At 41.1% G+C, this 21,683-nt stretch overlaps 3 protein-coding genes across 4 annotated transcripts; all 3 read left to right on the forward strand.

Annotated features, from left to right (window-relative positions):
• Positions 1-476: 476 nt before the first annotated feature.
• On the forward strand, positions 477-3,009 carry LOC100837502 (tetratricopeptide repeat protein 33). The gene is made up of 6 exons (XM_003575083.4): positions 477-756; positions 875-1,085; positions 1,639-1,777; positions 2,189-2,220; positions 2,375-2,461; positions 2,581-3,009. The coding sequence occupies exons 2-6, from the start codon at positions 882-884 to the stop codon at positions 2,740-2,742; spliced, it is 624 nt and encodes a 207-aa protein (XP_003575131.1). The 5' UTR covers positions 477-756; positions 875-881; the 3' UTR covers positions 2,743-3,009.
• Positions 3,010-3,792: 783 nt separating this feature from the next.
• On the forward strand, positions 3,793-6,146 carry LOC100837805 (RNA polymerase II transcriptional coactivator KIWI). Of its 2 annotated transcripts, XM_003575084.3 has the most exons (4): positions 3,806-4,119; positions 4,236-4,341; positions 5,190-5,212; positions 5,749-6,146. In XM_003575084.3, the coding sequence occupies exons 1-4, from the start codon at positions 3,985-3,987 to the stop codon at positions 5,812-5,814; spliced, it is 330 nt and encodes a 109-aa protein (XP_003575132.1). In that variant the 5' UTR covers positions 3,806-3,984; the 3' UTR covers positions 5,815-6,146. The 2 variants fall into 2 exon arrangements, with proteins under 2 accessions (XP_024317832.1, XP_003575132.1); XM_024462064.1 differs by lacking the exon at positions 5,190-5,212 and having other exon boundaries at positions 3,793-4,119.
• A 1,685-nt stretch (positions 6,147-7,831) lies between these two features.
• LOC100838109 lies at positions 7,832-20,645 on the forward strand. Its single transcript, XM_003575085.4, has 18 exons — positions 7,832-7,955; positions 8,080-11,476; positions 11,571-11,775; positions 12,250-12,389; positions 12,518-12,597; positions 13,284-13,415; positions 13,503-13,619; positions 14,583-14,675; positions 15,320-15,397; positions 15,638-15,694; positions 16,121-16,814; positions 16,892-16,947; positions 17,456-17,532; positions 17,609-17,691; positions 17,781-17,860; positions 18,087-18,166; positions 18,877-18,925; positions 19,490-20,645. Exons 2-18 carry the CDS (start codon positions 8,185-8,187, stop codon positions 20,375-20,377), a joined length of 6,201 nt encoding a protein of 2,066 aa, XP_003575133.2. The 5' UTR covers positions 7,832-7,955; positions 8,080-8,184; the 3' UTR covers positions 20,378-20,645.
• The last annotated feature ends 1,038 nt before the right edge of the window (positions 20,646-21,683 follow it).

The following is a 21,683-nucleotide window of genomic DNA, read 5'->3' on the forward strand; positions in this document are numbered from 1 at the left end:
TTATCATTGGGATTGGGTGTGTGGTGGTTTTATTTAGAAACAAATCAACTATTTTGATTGACTCTTCAACCAAATTGGTGCTTGTGTAAGACGTGACCTGTTGTACCGATGATGTGCATCTCAAAGAGTCATGCATAACTGAACTTGCTGACTACGGCGGTATTAACCCTTCATTAGAAGCGACATCAGCTATGGTGGTCAAAAGGAAGAAGAAATTGATAGTGTCTATAAAAAGAAAACAATTTTTTTTTGTGAATTGAGTCTAGATGAGGTGGTCTAATTCCTTATGGTGGAACCAATCCACTCCAGTCTTTCGGAGGTGTTCATAGGGGTAGAATGTTCGTGTGTGCTTTCATAGAGGTGAGTGGGTGAGTATATGCACGTGTTGTTAGAACGAAAAAACATTTTTTTTAGGTTAGACAAATTCCGAGACTACTTTCTTCTTCACATGGGCCGGTGCTGGTCTATTTTTCCTTTTCTCCTTCTCCTTCTCCTTCTCCTTCCTGAGCCGCATCCCTCGCTCGTTCGGGGCTTCGGGCCCATCTCGCTGCCGCCTGCCGAGCGCCTCAGCCCCCTCGCTTCGTCCGCTTCGTCGCTCGTCTTCCTCCTCGCGCGAGCGCCGCCGCCGCCGGTTTTGGTCTCCCCTTGGATTCTCTCGCTCCCGACTGTTTCTCCTCCCATCACCCCACGAACGGATTTAGCTCCCCGTCTCATCTCCTTAATCTTCCCCAATTCGTAACTGAGGCAAAAATCAAGGTAGGGAGGCCGCCCTACCTTGCCCTAATGGGTCCTCCGCCCGTAGCTAAGCAAATCAAAACTATTTTCCTTTTTGATGATGTTGTTGTTGATACATAAATATGATCTTGTAAAACAGTTCCATAATGAAGATAGCTTGGAATAAGAACGTCAAAGCGAAGAGGCAGCCAGTGGTGGCACCACTGAAGCCAAGGCTGCCATTTGGTACCGAGGTTGGGGAAAATGAGGATGGAAAGGACGGGAGCAGAGAGTCGGAAGCTAGCTGTCCTGGATCCAGGCCACCAGATTCTGCGCAGTCGCTCCAAGACCAAGGGAACAAGCTAGCTGAGGTATCTCTATACAGTTTTATGAGATTCCTATTTGCTTATGGGCTGATGTGTAGTTGTAGTTATATGTATTATTCCTTAAGAGAGGTCAATACTGTTACAGATGCCATGGCTAAGTAATGTAGAATAACCATGTGATAGTTCTAAGTTCTAACTAATTTCAGGGAAATTTGGTATCTGTGTTCCCTAGTGTCCTTTCAATCCTAATAATAAAAGGAACATGATATGTCAGTATATATATACATATCTTTTGTTTTAGAAATATTAAAGAACAAATGAGTAGTATAATGCTACAAGTTGCAACAGAATCTCTTGACGTACCATCAAGCTGCAGCTGACAGCCTGAAAGCATTACACTTATCACTCTATTTCGTATTGTCAACTCACTTTTTTACTAGAAAATCTGTAGCAGTATGATCTGGTGTGCTATGAATTGTTGAACGCACCAGAAATGCTAACTTTTTTTGTTTTATCTCTTGTAACACGGCTGTTGCTAACTAACACAGGAAACAAATAGTATGATGTAACTCATAAGTTCCCGTTCTGTTAACTCTAGGAAGGGAAGTATCATGAAGCGCTCAGTAAGTGGGAGGCTTCACTTAGCTTGATACCAGATAATGCAATAGTTCATGAACAGAAAGCTCAGGTTTTACTTGAATTGGGAGATACATGGCGTGCCCTGACAGCAGCAACTAGTAATTTTCTCTACTTCCTTTGTGTTTTCCAATGGATGATTTACTGAGTTTCTGTTGCTGGGCAAAAACATGTCATAAGCTGAGAGTAATGCAAACTTTTTTAATCAGGTTAGTTTGTAGTACTAACCATCCAATGACTGGGATATTCTCAACCAATATGGTTATTTTCTTTGTATCGGAAGTGATCAATATTTGTCTTCTGATGTAGAATTGCATATATCATGTGAAAATATGTGATCATATAATTGTGAGGATTTATGTTAATTTGTAGTTGCACAATGCCTGTTTCTTCTTTGTGTGCAATACCAGTGATAATACCAGCATATATGTGTTACGTCGTTAGGTCAAGTGTTTGATGCTCATTTTGCTGCTGCAAACAAATCAGTTATTCTCTGTTGGGTATGTTTGTAGGAGCAACAGAAGTTGAACCATCATGGCCTGAGGTCAGTATAGCATTCCATCAGTTAAACTGTAAATCAGATACCATATATAGCTGCCCTGGCTTGACTCCTTGCATAAAAGCTCCATCCCTTATACTCCGTATTTGATAAGGTTTCCCACTGCTACCAACTGATGAATGATATTACTGATTCGCAGGCTTGGGTGACGCTTGGTAGAGCACAGTTAAATTTTGGAGAGCCAGATAAATCGATTGAGTCTTTTGACAGGGCGTTAGCTATCAAGGTACCCACCATCCTACTGTTTCACTTTGTGTCGAAGTTTGATACAGCATATTGTCACAGCCTCACGGGCCATCATGACTTACTCTCCTCCTTGATTTCTCTGCTGGATCATATGCACAGCCTGACTACAGTGATGCAAAAGCCGACCGTGAAACCGCATCCCGACTCGTAAGGAAACGAGGGCAGTTGCATTCGTCAGGCGATCTGAGTGCTAACAAGAGACGATTCACAGTCGGAGGGAACTCAGAGAAAGAAAAGGAGAGTAAAGATGAGGAAGCATGACTGCAGGATGTAGCCATGTAGGCTGGTTGCTCTTGATGTGTAGATAAATGTCACATACAGTAAGTCTGTAGGTGGTCGGTTACTTGTGCTGAAGGATCGGTGTCCTGTGCAGCTACTGTATAAAGTCTACAACTGACATTTCGTCCTTGTACTACCTGTTTGCGGATCAAGCGGTAATTCGCCATTCCTGTCCAGAGTTTTCTTGAGAAAGATATGTTCATTTGCGAGTTCTGCACAAACAGTGATGCACAAGAAATAATTTATGCAGCTCGTTTGCACATACGTTTTAAAATTATTTTTCACTGAATGCAAATGAGCACATTGTTCTTACGAAAATTTACAGGACTGGTTTCGACATATGCTCAACAAGCATGGTTTTTTCTGTATTTTTTTGAAAATTCACAAATACTATGATCTTGCTAAGTTTTCTAAAGTGAGTTCATATGAGTACCACGGTTCTCCTTTGTCATCGTGAACATACTTCAATAGCAAATAGGAGCACAAGATATCTCAAAGTGAATCCAACAAAAACAATTCAAGAAGGTCCACAAAAATTAACAGTTTGTATGTTTTATGTGTAATTTACGTAAGTACACAAATTTTAGCAGACCTTGTGTATAGTTTAAAATAAACCTATGTGTTCAGTCTCAGTAGTGTTTGGTTGCAGAACGACGTAGAATGGAATGGTTCTATTCCTATATGAATGTAACCGAGTGAAATGGTTTTATTTTTCTACTACCTCTGTTCCTAAATTCTTGTCGAAATATTACAAGTATCTAAACGCTTTTTAAGAATAGATACATCCAGGTTTTGACAAATTTGAGACAAGAATTTATGAATGGAGGCAGTATATTATTACAGGGACCAAACACTGAGCCACTTGGGTTCCTACATTTTTAAGAAATAAGTTGGTTAAGTATATTAAAAGAATATTCCTTTTTAAAAACCAAATGACTTCATTCCACTTTCGTATACTCTGGGAAGTGGGAACCAAAGGCAAGAATCGTCTTCAAATTTGTAACGATTTCAGTACCTTTTTTTTGGGGAAGGAATTCCAGTACATTCCATCAGAACCAAAAACTACCTTAAAGAACGGGCTACCAGACAGTCCTTCGTTCAAAGGCTTGAAGCGGCGGTTCGAGCGCGACACCCGAAAAGTTGCCCATAGACATCGGTTTGAGGATTTGCCTTCTCCGCTTCTTCTTGCGGTTTTCAATCACCCGTGCGAGGAGATTCAGGGAGATGTGGCGCAAGGGCAGCAAGCGCAGCAAGCGCTTCGGTGGCGGCGGCGCCGGGGGCGAGCCGCCGGCCAAACGCCAGGCTGCCGGGAAGGAAACCCCCTCCGAGGACGCCGACGACAGCACCGTCGTTGCTCAGGTGCTGAATCCGAACTCCCAACCAACCTACGGCTGCCTTAGTTACCCGCGCCCTCTCAAAAAAATTGCAGATCCCTAAAACCCTAGGTCGCTCGATTTGGCTTTTTTGCTGTTCAGATATCGAAGAACAAGAGGGTGTCCGTGAAGAGCTGGAACGGCAAGGTCATGGTCGACCTTCGAGAGTTCTACGTCAAGGACGGCAAGGACCTCCCCACCCGCAAAGGTACTGTGATTGCTCTTTCCTGCACAAACGTTAAATGTATGTGCCTATTGGCTGTTGCGCTGTGTGGTGGAAATATGAAGGGATCGCATTTCTTTCCCCTGTCTGGATACCACTCTTGCTTATTTTATTGTCCTTCCATAATCCATGTGGATGTAAAATGTTTGTATTGTCTAAATATCACCGGATTGCATTTCCTGTTTATAGCCAGCAGAGAGATAGCTTAGACATCACTAACATTGTTATGGATTGATGCCAATATGTCATATGAAAATGAACTTGTATGCCTGTTGCCCATTCCTTATGCTTATGATTTTGTGGCTTCAAATGTGTAATCTATTATTGTGTTATGTTGTAAGCTCAAGCAGGTGCTGAACATGAAATTCTGAAAAATGGTTATCATAGTTGTAGGCAAAGAACTTGTTAAAGGAGAATCTACCCTATCTTAACCAGCATCCGACATGTTGTTTGTTAGCCACCTGAATATAAGGACTTATGGCTGTGCACTTCTTGTTTGGTCAAATGATAAAGCAGGAGGCCCTGCTTATGATCACAAATATTACAATGCCCTAGTTGATAGAATATGCATGAGTTAGATTTCTCGAGAGTAAACTTGCAAATAATCAATATGGCACTGCCTTCATCTTAAATCCAGAACACAGTTCCAAGTTCCAACTACTCATTCAGTACCATGGTAACTACCAGCTGCCAGCAATGGTACCGTAAATATGAAGATACATTCAGCTGGAATTGAATTACTTATTCCCTTTAAACTTTATAATTACCATTCTATGATTGCTCAAGATGATGCCATAGCTTCTCTGCTTATTATTTCTTTTGCCTCTTTTCAGGTATATCGCTTCCAATAGATCAGGTCAGATGCATTTCCCGCTTTCCTACATCTGCTTATATCCTATATGCATACAACAAATGTGTTACCCTGAATAGATATATCATGATCTGTTTGAAACCTGAATTCTGCTCTTGGAATATCAATTAGCCTTGTAAGAATTTACTTGGCAAGCTTGACATCCTTTTTTGAGCATAAAGATATTCTGAACACACGAGAAGACTATCTGCTATGCAAGCTTATTGGCAAATACTCCTACAATAAACTGAATAATTTAGTAACTTAATGTGTCGACATACATCTCTCAAGTATGATATCTATCACAGGAGCATGATCACAAGTAAGCTTAATGTGTTGAATTGTCATGTGCATATGGTCAGGTTCTGACCTATTACTACACTTGCCAGTTGCCACATATATATGCATGGTCTTTGTTGGCAATTATTGTATTATTGGTACAATGATAGCAACCCACTGTGTAGTACTGTTTGCTCGAGCAGGCAGCAGCAACTCATCCATGATTTCCAATGATACATATCGTTTGTGTCTTATCCGTGCAGTGGAAAATACTAAAGGACAACATCAAGGCTATAGACGAGGCCGTCAAGGAGAAGGAGAACAAATGATTGAAGAAGCGGTCGACGAGATAGTGTTGGGCAAACATTTGCTCATTCGCTGCTCAAGCATGCAGTAGTAGTCTAGTTCTGTCTTTGGTTAAACCTTACCTGGAATGCTGGACTTTCTGTAGGCTGTAACCACCTCTGTCGTGAAGGTGGCCTCGTAGCATAACGGTTTAGCTTAGTACTAGTAGTACTTTTTATGCCCTCTGTGGTCTTTAGTATGGTCATCCAGGTATGTGACTTTGTGCTTCGTTCTAGCTGGAGAAGATGTCTAAATGGCTTCTTGTTGCCACATGGTTTTCTCTGCTAAATGAATCCTGCTGACGCCCTTTGCTTAATCTGGTCCTCGTTTTGATGCCATAGTAGTCGGTTAAAAATTCAAGACCCATGACACAACTACGGCCAGGTGAACTGCCTTTTTCTTTTAGGAGATTATTGCACTTTCAATAAACACTTGCTCGAGTCAACCGGGCAGGTCAGTTATTAGTCGGTCATTTCTTAGCGTTCCGAAGCTACCAGCATACCGCTGCTCTGCTTCATGTCACATCACAAGATGGAGTACTTTTTCATTTCAGTGGAGATAATTTTTACTCCGGGAGTCAGTTGAATGGACACGTCAGTCAACGAGGAGGGCGACCCAACTGGCCCCAAAAGTCTTTCAGAGTTCAGTCCATCCGAGATCCGGAACGAAGGAAGCAGCGTTGCTGCACGGCCAAAGTCCCCACCGCGACGCCGCAGGTCTTTCTCGCACCGGAAACCAAACCAAGGTCCCGCTACGCCACGCAGGCGGGTCATGTGGGCCACGCGTCCATCCCCGCTCACATCTGGCCGTCCATCTCCATCACGCCACCGCTATAGCCACGCTTTTACGTGCGCAGAGCCGGCGTTTTCTCCAACTGACTCGCTGATCCCACGCAACCGTTTGTCCTACGTGTCGGAGGGCGAACCTTGTTCCATCCTACGTGTCATCACGCCGGACACGAGGGCCGGCCTTCACCTTTCGCCCTCTCATCCCTATGATCGTCCACTCTAAAGTGTACCCCTCCGTCCCATAATACGAGTCACACACGCATCTCTGAATCTTAATTTGATTAATTAAATATGTATTTTTTTTAAAAAAATACATCATTAGACTCTGTCGAAAGAACTTTCTAATAATGATATGATTCTTATTTTATTTTAATTTATAATATTTAGTTAGCTAAATTGATAATCTAATGATGCGTATTATGGGAGAGTACAAGTACCAGTCTACTGCTCTTTCGACCGATGGTTCGTGCACGAAATTTGATACGACGCGACGCGAGTGGCGTCTGTATGATTGGACGCTTGGATATTTTTAACTTTTCATCATCGTCTTTTCTCACTCTCTCGTTTTCAGTTGGAGCAGACAGCGTTGAAGTCAAGGTTTGGGGGAAGGGGTCAGGGACCAACAACCTCATCCCCTACCACGCGGATTCTTCTTCGCGATTTCTTCGTTGGGTGTGGTTTCTCCCAAATCGATTTTACACGGACGATGGGAAAGTGGTAATTCAGGGCCCTAACTGCTTTCCATTTTCACCCAGATCAGACCTAGGGGTTCCCCAGCCTCTAATTTCCTCACGTGTAAAAAACTTTGCGTGAAAACGGTTGGCGAAATCTCCCCGATTTCGTAACGTCTGTTTTGCCACAGCTGTATCCGCAATAAATAACAAGCATTTTTTTTCTTTCGCTTCCAAAAGTAAATACTCCAAGATTTCGTTTTTATTTTCTTCCCAAGTGAAAAGGTTTATAAATGACTAGTATCCTAACCCTGGCCCGTTTCACTTGCAGATCCAGGGATTCGCAGAACATCTCCAGCTCTTTTCCCTGCCTTGCAACCGTCAAAAAACTCGAAGAACATAAACAAAACAGGGGGAACACGCACCCCTTCCTCCCTTTTTAATTTGCCCTTTTTTTTCTCCTTTGCTGATATTATACTCCTTCTCCTCCTCTTCGTCCCCTATCCGCCTCCGCCGTCGCCTCCCCGACTCGGCGACGACCGCTTCCCCGCCGCCGGCTCCGGGGCCTCCTCGCCCCCACCTCCGCCGAGCGTCGACGGAGGCCGCCGCCGGCTTCGCTCCGCGGCCGCCAGCCCGCAGGCATTCGCCGCTCCGCGCCCGTGTAAGGTTTGTTCGTTCGTTCGCTCCACGTTTCGTTTTCCTAGAGGGGGTAGGGTTGTTGCCGTTGGTCCACGGAATTTTGATCAGGTTTCTCCTTGCTGTCTCACCTTCTGGCGCCTGGATAATTTAGGGTTTTTGCCGGCGGGGCGTGGCGTGATCGGCGGGTGGAGAAGAGGACGGGGCGGCGCATTGGATGGTCTCGATCCGTACGGCTCCTTGCTGACCACCTGCCGCAATGAAGGAGGCTGGCGCGGACGGTCGTAGCTGGGAGGATCATCTTGCCACCGCTCGGTTGAATGGAGAGGCCAAGGCGGCCGCACCTCAAGTGGGCCATGGATTGGGTGCTGATAAGGCCTGCGCCATGTCCACAGAGGAAGATGAGGAGAAAGATAAAGGATGCAATCTTGCTGTGAAATTGGAAGAGTCTGTTGAGGCTATTTCCCCCCCGTTTGAAGTAAGAGGTCGGATAAGTGAGGAAAAGGGTTCTAGCATGGAGGAGAGGCCTTTGAACATGGATGAAGAGAAGACGTGCAATTTTCTTGTGGAATCTGCTGAATCTGGCAATTTGCAGACGTGTTATGGGGCCAATGGCAGGGTGCTGAGTAAGGCCTTATGCATTACTTGTGGTGATACATTGTGTTCCAAGGATGTCGGATGCGTGCGTGGCTCAGTGGATAAAGTGACCGAAAGGAGCCAATATGAGTTGGGTGGTTTGGTGTGTAATGGGGGCTTGTCGGATTCAATTAAGCACGATGCTGATCGATGTCCAAATGGGGTTGATGACATCATATTCATGACAGATGATAACTATGAGCTGTCACAAGATGATTTGATGCTGAAAATTGAAGCTGAGGCCTCAGGGCAGTTGCTTGAAGATTCAGTTCCTTCAGTTTCTGGAAGCATTGATGTTTCTTTAAATGGCAAAGCAGGTCAGTGTGAGGAGGATGTTCTGTGTAATGGAGCGTTGGGAAAGACAAGCCTAGAGGATGTACAGTTGCGCTGCATGAAACCACACTGTGGTGATGGGAGTTTGCCAGATCCAGTAAAATTTGATATCCAGCAGCTGCCACATGACATGGATGTCACTCGTTTGAAGAAATATGTTAATCAGCTGGATGAGGATGGCTTGTTGCAAAAAATTGGAGCAGAGGTCTCTATTCCTGTGCGTGAAGATTCAGTTCCTTCTAATTTTGGGATTGGTGAAATATCTGAACATAAAACAGGCATGGAGAAAGTGGCCTGTGGCTCAATGGGATTTTTTGGCGTGCTTTCATGTGAGGGTGGGTTTTGGAAGGAGGCTCTTGAAGACGAGAATCAGAGTCCCAGGATGGATGCGAAAGCAAGGGAAGACAACTTACAGACATGTTGGGTGGAAACATGTCATGGGAATGGGAGCTTGTCAGATTTACGGGAGAGTGACAGCGAGAACTTGCCTTGTGGTGCTAATGGCCCGAGTTTGATGATTGATGCTAATCATGAGCTGGAAAAGGGTGTGTTTTTGCCAAGTATTGATGCAGACTTGTCCTTACCAGTATATGAAGCTTCACTTCATTCTGTTAATGATAGGCCTATGGATGTTCCTGTAAATGGCACGTCTGGTTGGATTGGCGAGTTATCTACAAATAGAACATGTGTTGAGAAATTGAAATATGAGTCACTGGGAGAAGGTACGCTCTTATGTGAGAATGAAGTTGGTTTCCAGACAGAGGCTTCTGTAAATGCTAGGATGGGGATTGCAAAGGATCCAATTTCATCTATTTGTAAAGATGAAATTATGGAGAGTTCAGAAGCTTGTGGTCCTTTTCCTGAAATAAAAGTTCCACTCCAGCACCAGCAGACTGACCAAAAACACGAGACCGTTGATTTACCACTGGAGAGAGACCTGATTAGATCTTCCTATAACCAACCTTGGGAAGATGAACCTTTTCATAGTTGCAAAGGGTCTTCTGCACCATGCCTGGGCCATCGAGATACTTCTGGTGTTAAATTGGGTTCTCCAGATCATTTGGCCCAAGAGCTCAATACATGTAATTCTGCCATTGACAAACCTTGCTCTGCTGATTTTGTTGAAAATGGTAATGATGGAGAATTGCAAAACCAGACGTCGGAGTCATTAAATGTCTTCAGACGTAGGAATCCAAGAAGAGCTGCATCATCAAGAATTAATCTTGAGAAGCATGATCAAATAAATAAAGGAAGCAAGAACATAAGGAAATCTAAGAAGATCAAGAGATCATGGTCATTAGTTGAAAGCACCATGATCAAGTTCCCAAATAAAACCACAAAAGGAAGAAGTGGCATCAACAGGCCACCAAAATCTACTGGTTGGGGCTGTCTACAAAAGCTAACAGATGGGTTTAGTCAGAACTGTGGGCCTTCAACTTCTAACTCTCATCTGACTTACATTGAAAAAGGTAGGTCAAATACAAGATCGGAGGATAAAAAGCAACCAAGTATACGGAAGACACGAAGTTTAAGAGGCTCAAGAAATAAGTGTCCTGCCCTTTCTGATATCGGATATGCATTGGATGAAGTGAATGGAGAATCTGCCTTTTTAGCTACAACTGGTACCAATGCCCCCTCAGAAGGTTATATCGGGAACTTTCCAAAACTGGTTCCTGATTCATTGGTCAATGTTTCTTGTGATGCTCGCAAAACTGCACAATATATGTCTATCCAAACTGAAATGCAGCAGTTAGACACACACTTGGAGAGTGTTACTCAAGAAACATGCCCCACATACATCCATGGGCAATTTGCTAAATCAACTTCTGAACCTTCTCTGAATAATTCTGGCGTTGGATTTTCACCTGACTCTGTTTTGGAGGTAGCTTCTGTTACGTGTGAAAACAACACTTCTGCAAGCCATGATGTTACACTGCGTGAAAACACATCTTATCCTGCTGCATTGGCCGGAGATTGTCTTCATGCATCTACCCTATCTTCTTTTGACTTCCAAAAAAATCATGCTTCGTCATCAACTGATTTGGAGCAGTGCACCAAAAATGTGAAGGGAGATGAGAACACAAGAAAGGAAGAGATGAATCCATCTCACGCCAGGATAGGTAATGGTATTGGTGAGGTAAAAGTGCAATGCCTAGAGATGTCCAATGCAGTGAGAAGAAGTAAGAATTTGAGAAAGCAGGAATGCCAAAAGAAAGATGGAATAAAGGGAAATAACATGAAAAATATTAGTTCCACCAAAATTCCTTCAAGTGAAGCTTCAAAACTCAGGGCCTCATTTAATGATTCATCATCACTCGGTCCATCTGAATTACTGCTTTCAACAGGACCTGCGAAGTTTGGTTCTTGTTTTGAGGTCATAACTTCTGCAACACAAGATCTCAGTCTTCATGAACATAACAGTATGCAGGGTCCATCTGTAACTGGTTCTGTACGAGATCCAAATGCGAAGGGAAAAAACAAGATGAAAAATATAGCAGATGATGTTTTCCTTGATCCTGTATCGTCTACTTTACCTTATCAGTTGGTTACTGACCTGGCAGGATCTCATATGAATGAACAGAGTAGGTCTCCTCTTACTTGACATGTAGACCTTATTATGTTTGACTATCATGTATCAAGCAACTGCACTAGATATTGACATTCTGATTTATATAGGTAATCATAGTCCAGCTACTGAACGTGCATTCAAGAACTCTGCCGCACTAGCTTTGGAGTTACCTAGAAATGCTGCTTGTAAAAAAGATGGGACATCTTTACCACAACCGGTACGTTCCGCATGGGTGTGTTGTGATGATTGCCAAAAGTGGCGCTGCATACCAGCTGAATTGGCAGATACCATTGGAGAAACGAATTGCAGATGGTATAGCTTTCCCTCTTGTTATGATATATGATCATTTTTCATGCTTTCACCAGTCTGCTAATATAGTTGAGAAGCTTTATACTGGAACCTGGTACTGCATTATTCCACCCTGCAAGAAGTCTGTATAATGTATTTTGGAAATCCTTTTCTGTTTAGATAAATGGTTGTTTTACTGCTAATGTAGAATTACCTACAGACCTACTTTTAAATGGAAAGAATTTTGAGAAGATGGAATAGGTTGTTTTAAACAAAGAAAGGTGCTAATTTGAGTAGTGTCAGGAGATTAACTGGCAGCAAATACTGATGATACATCACACTACATTCTTTCTTATCTGTATTTAGTTGTTTTGTTAATTTCTGCTGTTGGTCTATTCTGTCGAGTGGTGATGTATTATTGTCGCATGTTTGCATATTAATTTTTATTTTGTTTGATCAAATGATTTATGCTTCTGCCTCATTCTTTTTACTGTGAAGGACTTGCAAGGATAACCGAGATAACGCGTTTGCTGATTGTTCTATACCACAAGAGAAGACAAATGCTGAGATTAATGCTGAGCTTGAACTTTCAGATGCTTCTGCTGACGAAGCTGACAATGATGGATCAAACTCGAAAGGTTCAATTTCTGTTTTTTCTCCTTTTTTTCCATCCACTATCTAGTCATATAACGCAGATAGCTCCCTTGTGTTGTGCATCTATAATATCTGATTTTATGGCGTGCTTTTGCATCTTGCTGTTGTGTAGCTTCTAGAGCACCATCCTGGACAGCGGTTAAGACAAACTCGTTTCTACATCGTAACCGCAGGACACAATCCATTGATGAGGTATATGCTAATCCACTCACTTCTTTTCTGTATTGATTATATATCTTTTTCTGCTGTTTTTTTTTGTTTTATTCAATCTAATTTACATGTTACAACAGGGTTTTCTTTGTTAAGGACAATTAGTTAATAAATCATGTAGACACTTCTTATATTCAAAATGATTTTCAATCTTTCTCCACTTCCACATATTACCACTTCTCTCCTCCACTTGTTGGATGAATAAGGAAAAGTTGTTGGGGAAGGGCATAAAAGGATAAACATCTGTACCACAGTCACTCCCTGTCAGGGATGTGAGGATGGCTATGTTACATGACTGCACGCACCTACGGTCACAAGAACTTTGCACATATTTCTGTGTCTTTGAATAGTGGAAGGTGTAAACTGTTGGTTAAGGTATGGAAAAAAAAATACAAATTTGCATGCTAGTCACTACCAATCTATGTTCGCTTTTGTTTTCCCTATATATTTGTAAAATAAATGAAAAATCTGCTCCATCCTCTTCTTAAAAATACATTTGTCTATCCAACTATAATTCTTCTAGCCCATTGGAGATCATACTATTTTGACTCATTGTGCACAATATATTGATCCTTCGTTCCTGATTCATTGGGGCTTGAATATTAGTTGACATTTTAAATAATGCCCTTTTTTTTTCATCTTATGCCTTTTCCATTCAATATTATCAGAGCATGGTATGCAACTGTAAGCCTCCTCAAGATGGCCGTATGGGTTGTAGAGATGGCTGCTTGAACAGGATGCTCAACATTGAATGCACAAAACGTACATGTCCTTGCGGAGAGTACTGTTCCAATCAGCAGGTCATTGGTCTTTTTTGCTTTTTCTTTCTTTTTAATGCACGTTTTCTGTACTACATTGATTTGATCTTCAAAAGTTCTCTGGAGCAGTTTCAAAGGCGCAGCTATGCAAAAATTAGCTGGTTCTGTTCGGGCAAGAAAGGCTTTGGATTGCAGTTGAAAGAAGAAGTAACTGAAGGACGGTTCCTCATTGAATATGTTGGAGAGGTACCAGTTCGTACTGCCTATTTCACCCCCCCCCCCCCCACCCAGCGGTCTTGATAATGATCCTACTGTACAGGTGGTAGTGTCATAGTGGTACTCTCTCACAGAAGCGGGTCTTTGGTGTTGCGATACCTTGTTTATGTGGATCCCACATGAGCTTTTTATTTATATTTCCTTGCCAGTAACCTGTTTTTGTGAACTTTTGTTATATGCTATTTGGAATGTTTCAGTTCTTTTTGTGGCAATGACTTTGATCTACTTCCAAATTATAAGTGGGGACTACATTTTGTGTGTGTATGCGATACTAGTGAAGTAGTGAACACTTGAAAAGAACAAAGGGAAAATGAATTAAGGACCTAAAGTATTCAATCCTTTCATGCTGCCATAGTGCCATCCATCCATGTGTGAGTGCCTCATATGCACATCGTCTATCTTTCCTACTTATAGAGTTTGGAGTTGGTGGTTGTCTGTTCACTTCTTCCTAACCCTTCTCTTGTCACCCATGACAAGTAGATTGTACAAACCCATGAACATCAAGTCTCTACTGCTGCCTTTCCTCTCCAATCTCCATGAGTTTGGGTTCAGAGTTCAAATTCAGCAAAGCCTATCATCAGGCTTTATGGCATTGGTCCATAGGCTGACTATCATGTTGTCCTTAGTTGTAAATTTTCTTTTCTTGATGATTTTGTAGCAAAGCACGGGCACAAAGCTAGTTTTAACACAGTTGTAGTTGTGACATCGTTTTTTCCCAACATACAAATGACCCACTACACACTTCTAATCCATATCTACCGCCCGCTGAGATACGGATCCTACTTTTCTGTGCCATTAAATCCAAAAATGCGGTCATGTATGCGATCTACTCTCTTCCTCATTTCTCTTTTACAAAGCATAAATGATACCTGTAAAGAGAATGTCTACTGAGTTTGTTGATTTGTTGACCTTATTGCTCTCTACTTATCTCAGGTCCTTGATATAACTGCTTATGAATGCCGCCAAAGATATTATGCTTCTAAGGGCCAGAAACATTTCTACTTCATGGCACTAAACGGTGGTGAGGTATGCCTTCTTTTTCCTGTCATTGTGTTTTGTACATGAACTCTCTGCTCTACTACATTGGATGCCTATTTTCTCCATTTCTAGTTTCAAGTCTTTCACGTTTTTATCTCAGTCTAGTATATGCGCACGATGAGAAAGTATCTAATTATTTCACTTTATATCCTTCTCTCTATCTTTCATATACAGTATCACACACATAAACCTATGTGGCGCTCATGCTTATCTCTACCCACATGGATATCCTCCCTATATTCTCTCTCTTCCCGCACTATTAAACGGTGTGAATGTTTAAAAAAAAACATGTATGTTTACCATGCACAGAGGGAGTACTTGCAAAATTTCTGCAAAAATATGATTGTGCCTTGCACAAAAAGAAAAAATTGTGCATGTTTGAATAACATACTATTAGCAATTCAGGCTGTACCAATTTGTTTTTTTTACAGAACACATACAGTCATATTTTTATCACCAATTTTTTCTACTTGTGCAAGTGTAAATGTTATAGCATTTGTATATGAAAGAATCGCTTTTGTAACATTTGCTTTTGTATCTGAGAATAACTTTTCTCAAGTCATTCATCAATGCACAAGTAAATCTATCGAAACCACTTTTAAGTTTTAACCTCTCGCTTTGAATCCTTCCAGGTAATAGATGCTTGTACTAAAGGAAATTTGGGCCGGTTCATCAATCATAGCTGCAGTCCTAATTGTCGTACAGAGAAGGTCAAGCTTCACTTTTTTTATTTTTATGTTTGCTTTGTCATGCATGTTCTTGTCTTGCCAGTTAAAATGTCATGATAATATCCAATATTACTTTGTTACCTGAACATGAATTCAATGCCAACATGTGTTTACTAAGTTATAAACTGTCATGTTAATATCCAATAATACTGTTACCTGATCATGACTTCAATTGCCAACATGGGTTTACTAATTTATATTCCCTTCTTTCCTTGTAAATAGTGGATGGTAAATGGAGAAGTCTGCATTGGAATTTTTGCTATGAGGAACATCAAGAAGGTAAGGCTAGATCTTATTAATGAACTTGATGTTTTTTGGATGTTTACTTAAATGGTTTACTCTAATGGACGGTTTGCTGATAAGTAAATATTGACTTACTTTATGTATGAAGTACTCGCTTGGTTTTTATGTGTTATATTTTTTTTTGTCGATTTTGCGAAATGTAATGCATAGCCATTCCCACACACCACCCGTTTATCACCCATGACATTTAAGTTACCTGATAGTTGCATGTAGTCCCAGTTAAAAAGCAAAAGCGAAACAATGGCCAAACTGCAGCGTGTGGCAATGCCTTGGTATTCAGGTAAAATTTAAACGCCTTACATAAAAACAGAAGGAGTGACTTGCACCAATCAAAGTTCCCCTTGAATTATATTGTCAGATTTGTTTCATCACTGCATGTAACGGATATTTATTTTATCACAGGGTGAAGAATTAACGTTTGATTACAACTATGTTCGCGTATCTGGTGCTGCTCCTCAAAAATGCTTTTGTGGCACTGCCAAATGTCGGGGTTACATTGGTGGAGACATATCAGGGTCTGGTATCATTGCCCAAGATAATGCAGGTGCAGAGCATTTTGAAACCCTGGCCGCTGACAAGGATGCTGAAGAAATGCTCGCTAATGGGGCTTGTTCTCATGGTGTAAATCCAAATATTGCTGAGCATGGAACCTCCATCCAAAGTGAAGATTTAAATGACTGCGCACCTGCAAGCCCGGAGTCTGAACCTCACCAAGAAACTTCACTTATCTTATTTGACACTAGTGAGCCAGAGTATTCCCTGGAAGCGTTGAGCCCACAGGATAGCGAAGAAATCACTCGTACACCTGTCCATGTGTCCCAGACAGAGAATTCTTTGCAGCAGTTTCCAGTACATGACACTCAGCCATTAGACATTTTACAGAAGACTCGAAACACAATGGATTTGCAGTTTCCAGTATATGACACTCAGCCATTAGATACAAAGGCTCCAAATGCTATGATTGGGTCTACACCTAGCTCTGATTTGGGGAGCAACCTGGTACCTAGTTTCCATGCTAATAAGAAAGACAATCTAAAACGTCGTAGAAACGTAAAACCATCATTATCTCCTATTGACAATGAGCACGCTCTTGGAGGTAACACTTGGCTCCAGATGTGTATCTCAATTGCAGCTTAACACAATAGTTTTATGATGTCTCATTGGTATCTGCAGTTGAAGGGACACTGAACAACCTGTTGGATAGAGATGGAGGTATCAGCAAGCGAAAAGTACGTACCATATTTATACATTTTATGATAAATTCTTGAAAACTAGACTAGGGAATATTTACTTTGGCTGTTAGGGTGACTTGTAATTAACTAGTATGCCAAATTGAAAACAATGTTGTATGGCATTGTTATGGTAGGTGGAGGTTTAGGAGGTTAGCGTAACTTAGATTAGTAATGCCCACTTTTTGGGAGAATAAATGCTCAAGAACAGTGCGTGAAAAACATATCAGATTATCAGTGTTGCAAACATTTCTTCAGTACTCAAAAGCTCGATGGCATATAATCTGTAAAGCAACACTTTTCATTGTTTGAATTTATCGAACATTCTTAGGTTCTAAATGCTTCTTGATTGAGTAGTCCTGTAGATGGCAAATCATCGTGTGAATTTAGATGGCCTGCTATTTCCATGTTTCCATATTCCATCAATCATACCTCCCGTAGTGCGAATATTTGTTTGTAGCCACCTATATGTTCTGACTTTGTGAAAATATTTGTTTTCTCTGAACAGGATTCAGCAAATGGATATTTGAAGCTTCTTGTTCTGACCGCAGCGGAAGGTGACAATGCTGGAGGCACATCTAAAAGGTTTGATTACCAGTTATCATGTCTAGTTTGTTTTCTCTTATCCAATCTAAACGCACTACTGTTTCATCTCTTTCAGCGTAAGGGATCTTTCGTTGATTCTTGATGCACTTCTGAAAACAAAATCATCTTCCGTCCTGTTGGATATCATCAACAAGAATGGTACATTTACTCACCTTTCTGCAACGTTCTTTGTGAAAGATAATCTTCAATAATTATGAACTGGTAAATATTTTCCTATTCTATGACAGGATTGCAAATGCTTCATAATATATTAAAGCAGAATAGAGATAACTTCCATCGAACACCGATATTAAGGAAGCTTCTGAAGGTTCTCACTTCACTGGTTTTATGTTATCAATTCATAATTTCCTATAAGCACCTATTATATGGCTTCTGGTTGATATAATCACGCGAAGTTGTAATTGCTTTTATGTCCATCACTTGGTGTTTTTCCTTTGAAAAATATGAGAATCACATTTTTGTTACGTGATTATGGAAGCACAGCCATATTATTCCATCAACTGTTCCTTACGAATGTTGGCATCTTCCTTCAGGTATTGGAGTTTCTAGCTTCGAAGGAAATTCTGACACCTGGAGATATAAATGCTGGTCCTCGATGTGCTGGAATGGAAAGGTTGGATTAATGTAACTTATTGTTCTGCTTTGTTAGAACTTGAAAACTTTTCCTAGCCATGAAATCTCAAATAAACAGATTATGATTTATGAAAGGTGGAACCTCTAATCACTTAAACATGTCTTATGAAATAAAGTCTAGACCTCTAATCACAAGTGCCACCTCGTGTTTTTTTTTTCATAAAATATGTTTTAAGTGATTAGAGGTTACACCTTCCATCTCACCCTTTTAATTGAGACTTAATGACTAGGATTTAAAGTTTTCACTAAATAGAGATTTCCACCTGATACGTCCTCTTGTTAAATACTTAATAATTAAAGAATTTTATAGACAACTTGACATTTCCCCCTTTTTAGGCTCCTATTATATGTTTGTAGATATTTGCTTTGTTGTTAGCTAATTGAAGTTTCAGGTTTTCTAAAACATCTAACTATATGGCCTTGTAATTGCCTATGTCCTAAGTCAGTCTTGGACCTATTTCCTAACCCTGCCTGGAGTGAACAGTGCTCAAGTGGAGCTTTTTTTTTAGAGGTTTTGATTTACAGCTATGTGCACCCCTGATCCTGTCAGTCTATTAGTAATCTTTATCTAGTGGATTACATGCTACAGAAAAACCCCTATTGGTCTAATAGCTTCTATTTTTGTTCTTTTTGAAGCTTCAGTTACACAAAAAATGATTACCTTCCTGATTTAGTTTTTTGTTATTGCAGCTTCAGGGACTCAATGTTGAGTCTGGCTTCCCGGCATAGTGACGTGCAGGCAATATTCTAGTTATAATGCATCCTTTTCAATTTGTACTGTGAATATGTGTGTGTTTATTGTCTATTTGTTAGATTTGTGAATGCATAGCTGAATTTCTGCTGTGAATATGTGTTTGTTTATTTGTTAGATTGTGAATGCATAGGCATAGCTGATCCATGGAGCATAGAAAGACTGTCTTGTGATGTAATATTACAAACATAACAAATAAAATAAATAATCTGGTAGGGAAGTTCCACTGCAAAATAACAACAGAGATGATGCGACATCAATAGAGTTAGGAGCAAGTGCTTTTCATGAAATTGTGTGGTGTGATCCAACTGCAATGGATACTTCTCTAAGGTTTACTGGTTTCGGTCATTGGGAAATCTGTGAACCAGCTAGCAGTATTCGTAGCCCAGCCCTATGGTGTTCATTATAGGTTTAACAGTAAGAAATTTGAAATCTTTTTATTCTTGGCATGCATAGGCTAGGTAGTTCATAAGTAGTTAGTACCTGTCAAGCCTAATCCAATTTCTCCAATATGTAAAGTGACCTGTTTAATTTCTATGTTAACTTTAACAGGTTTATAAGATTGCTCGGAAATTCCGCGATGACTGGATCACTCCTTACATAGCTGGCCCTGTTTCAACTTCCAACTGTTCCACAGACTCCTATTTCACCAGAAGAAAACACAAGAGCCGCTGGGATTATCAACCAGAAAGCCACTACAGAATGGTTGGATTGCAAGTTCAGAAAGTTTATTCTAGACATGGAGAGTTGGATCTTCAGACTGGCTTGAAGAGAAATAGGTCGCAGGGGAATTGGGCAAACATCTATAATGATGATGCTCCTGTCATGGGGCGTTCAACAGATGGTGCAGATGATGAAGTGCCTCCTGGGTTTGAGCCTCAACAGGAACATGGGCCTGCACAAGCTTCTTTAGACTGGGGTGCAGATGATGAAGTGCCTCCTGGGTTTGAGCCTCAACAGAAACAGCAGCCTGCACAAGCTTCCTTAGACTGTGGGGTTGCTCCAGGATTTTGCCAGGAGAGGTATTTGCCTCACCTGAGTATTTCACATGGGATTCCGATCGCTCTTGTCCAGCACCTTGGAACCTCTGAAGTTGAAGGAGGCCATGGTGGCGAGAAATGGAAAGTAGCACCTGGTATGCCGTTTAGTCCTTTTCCACCGCTGCCGACTTACCCGCGAGGAAGTCCTTGTCCTTCCACTTCGTCAAATCAGATGTCTCATCACAATGGAGCACCTGTCATGAAACACAACAGTTCAGAATATATGGGAAGAGCTGACGGCAGAGGTGGAAGAGGGCATAGGAATTGGCGGAATGGGGCGAGAACAAGGTTTCCATACAATCAAGGAAGAAGATTCCCAAGCAATCACCATAGGTTTGAAAGATGCCAGCCCCCAAGGCCTCAGGAGCATGGTGGTTCAGGATTTAGGGGCAGAGAATAACCCAGTCCTGGCTTTGAACCTCAAGTATTCATGGTAATTCCTGTTCATCAGAAGTGTAACAGAAACTATCTTAGATTTTCATTTTATCTAACTGAAGTTTTGTACTACCATTTCATTAACAGTAGAACATATGCGACAAATAGGTCATGGCCTTTGCAATTTTGTCTTAATTTTCTCCGTAGGTTCCACAATGTGTAATCTCGAGAGGAATAATTGATTTGATTCAAATCTTCTTACAGGCTAAAATGGCTAATTTGTTCATTGACAATCTTCTCATTGTCCGTGTTATGTGTGCTATTTTCATTTTGTTTTGCTGTGTGCTGTAGTTTTTATTTGCAGCAAAGCGACGTGTGCTTTGATATTCGATCTTCAGCCTTAAGCTTTCTGTTTCTTCTATGTGCACCATTTGTGCCAACATGATTCCATGTTAGCTGTATGTTGAGTCCATATCATTTCAGTTTCTGTTACCTAAACCATATTCACTTCAGTACCGCTAAAATATACAAGTTCAGTTTGAAACAAAAAGGTACGTTGTTGTCATGTATATGATAGGTCGATAGATTCTTCTATATCTGGTCAATTTTCTAAGGTCAACTGCTTGTATGGTGCTCCTAATGTGAGCCTCCTGTCACTTGACATTCTGGTTCTTGTGCTGTCTCTGTTTAACTCAAAGCTGATTCCTGCTCCTTGCATATTCTGGGCACGAACAAGGGCAGTCACAAAATTGTTGCAAGGCATATCAGGTAAAAATCCTGAATCTGTATCACATCTCATGGTTTCATAAGATTTATCTCGTTTTGTATTTGAAGTTTTAGTTCTGTTATGCAGTATATGAGTTCCAGCAGTTCTGTGCATTATGTGACGATGACCTGCTTTTACATTAATGCCTCACCTTTTTGATAATTTCCTGCATGAATTGATTCCTGGAGAAAAATGTTTATCCATATTTCCAGTAAAATATAGCAGTTGCTGTTGAATCATCTCTTGACTTATCAATGCACATTGTGGTATTGAATAGTTAGGTGTCAAGTCAAGCAACGATCAGGATTGCCTCGTCAAGTCGTCATGTCTGATTGGCCATTGAGTAATCTGTTGTTGAAGCTGCATGTAAAACTAATGTGCTGTCTGATCGAATTCCTATCTCGTGGCCGTGAGCCTGATGCTTGAACACTTGCGTGTTCACTCTGTATGATGCGTCTGATCCGAGCAATTGCACTAGAGAGACTACATACTGGAGGAAATGATTTGCTGTGATATTGATGCAGGTTGTTCACTTGTCACTACAGAAGGATGCATGTGCAGTGTG

Source organism: Brachypodium distachyon, chromosome 3 (genome assembly GCF_000005505.3).
Source record: "Brachypodium distachyon strain Bd21 chromosome 3, Brachypodium_distachyon_v3.0, whole genome shotgun sequence".
NCBI classification, from domain to species: Eukaryota; Viridiplantae; Streptophyta; class Magnoliopsida; order Poales; family Poaceae; genus Brachypodium; species Brachypodium distachyon.

Bases quoted from the DNA above. Each gene is read 5' to 3' on its own strand.
- LOC100838109 (XM_003575085.4), top strand. From the start codon at position 8,185: ATGAAGGAGGCTGGCGCGGACGGTCGTAGCTGGGAGGATCATCTTGCC. The intron at 12,390-12,517 runs GTTCAATTTCTG...GCTGTTGTGTAG, and splicing joins TGATGGATCAAACTCGAAAG to CTTCTAGAGCACCATCCTGG. The intron at 13,416-13,502 runs GTCATTGGTCTT...TCTCTGGAGCAG, and splicing joins AGTACTGTTCCAATCAGCAG to TTTCAAAGGCGCAGCTATGC.
- LOC100837502 (XM_003575083.4), top strand. From the start codon at position 882: ATGAAGATAGCTTGGAATAAGAACGTCAAAGCGAAGAGGCAGCCAGTG. The intron at 1,778-2,188 runs GTAATTTTCTCT...GTATGTTTGTAG, and splicing joins TGCCCTGACAGCAGCAACTA to GAGCAACAGAAGTTGAACCA. The intron at 2,462-2,580 runs GTACCCACCATC...TCATATGCACAG, and splicing joins ACAGGGCGTTAGCTATCAAG to CCTGACTACAGTGATGCAAA.
- LOC100837805 (XM_024462064.1), top strand. From the start codon at position 3,985: ATGTGGCGCAAGGGCAGCAAGCGCAGCAAGCGCTTCGGTGGCGGCGGC. The intron at 4,120-4,235 runs GTGCTGAATCCG...TTTGCTGTTCAG, and splicing joins ACAGCACCGTCGTTGCTCAG to ATATCGAAGAACAAGAGGGT. The intron at 4,342-5,748 runs GTACTGTGATTG...TTATCCGTGCAG, and splicing joins GGACCTCCCCACCCGCAAAG to TGGAAAATACTAAAGGACAA.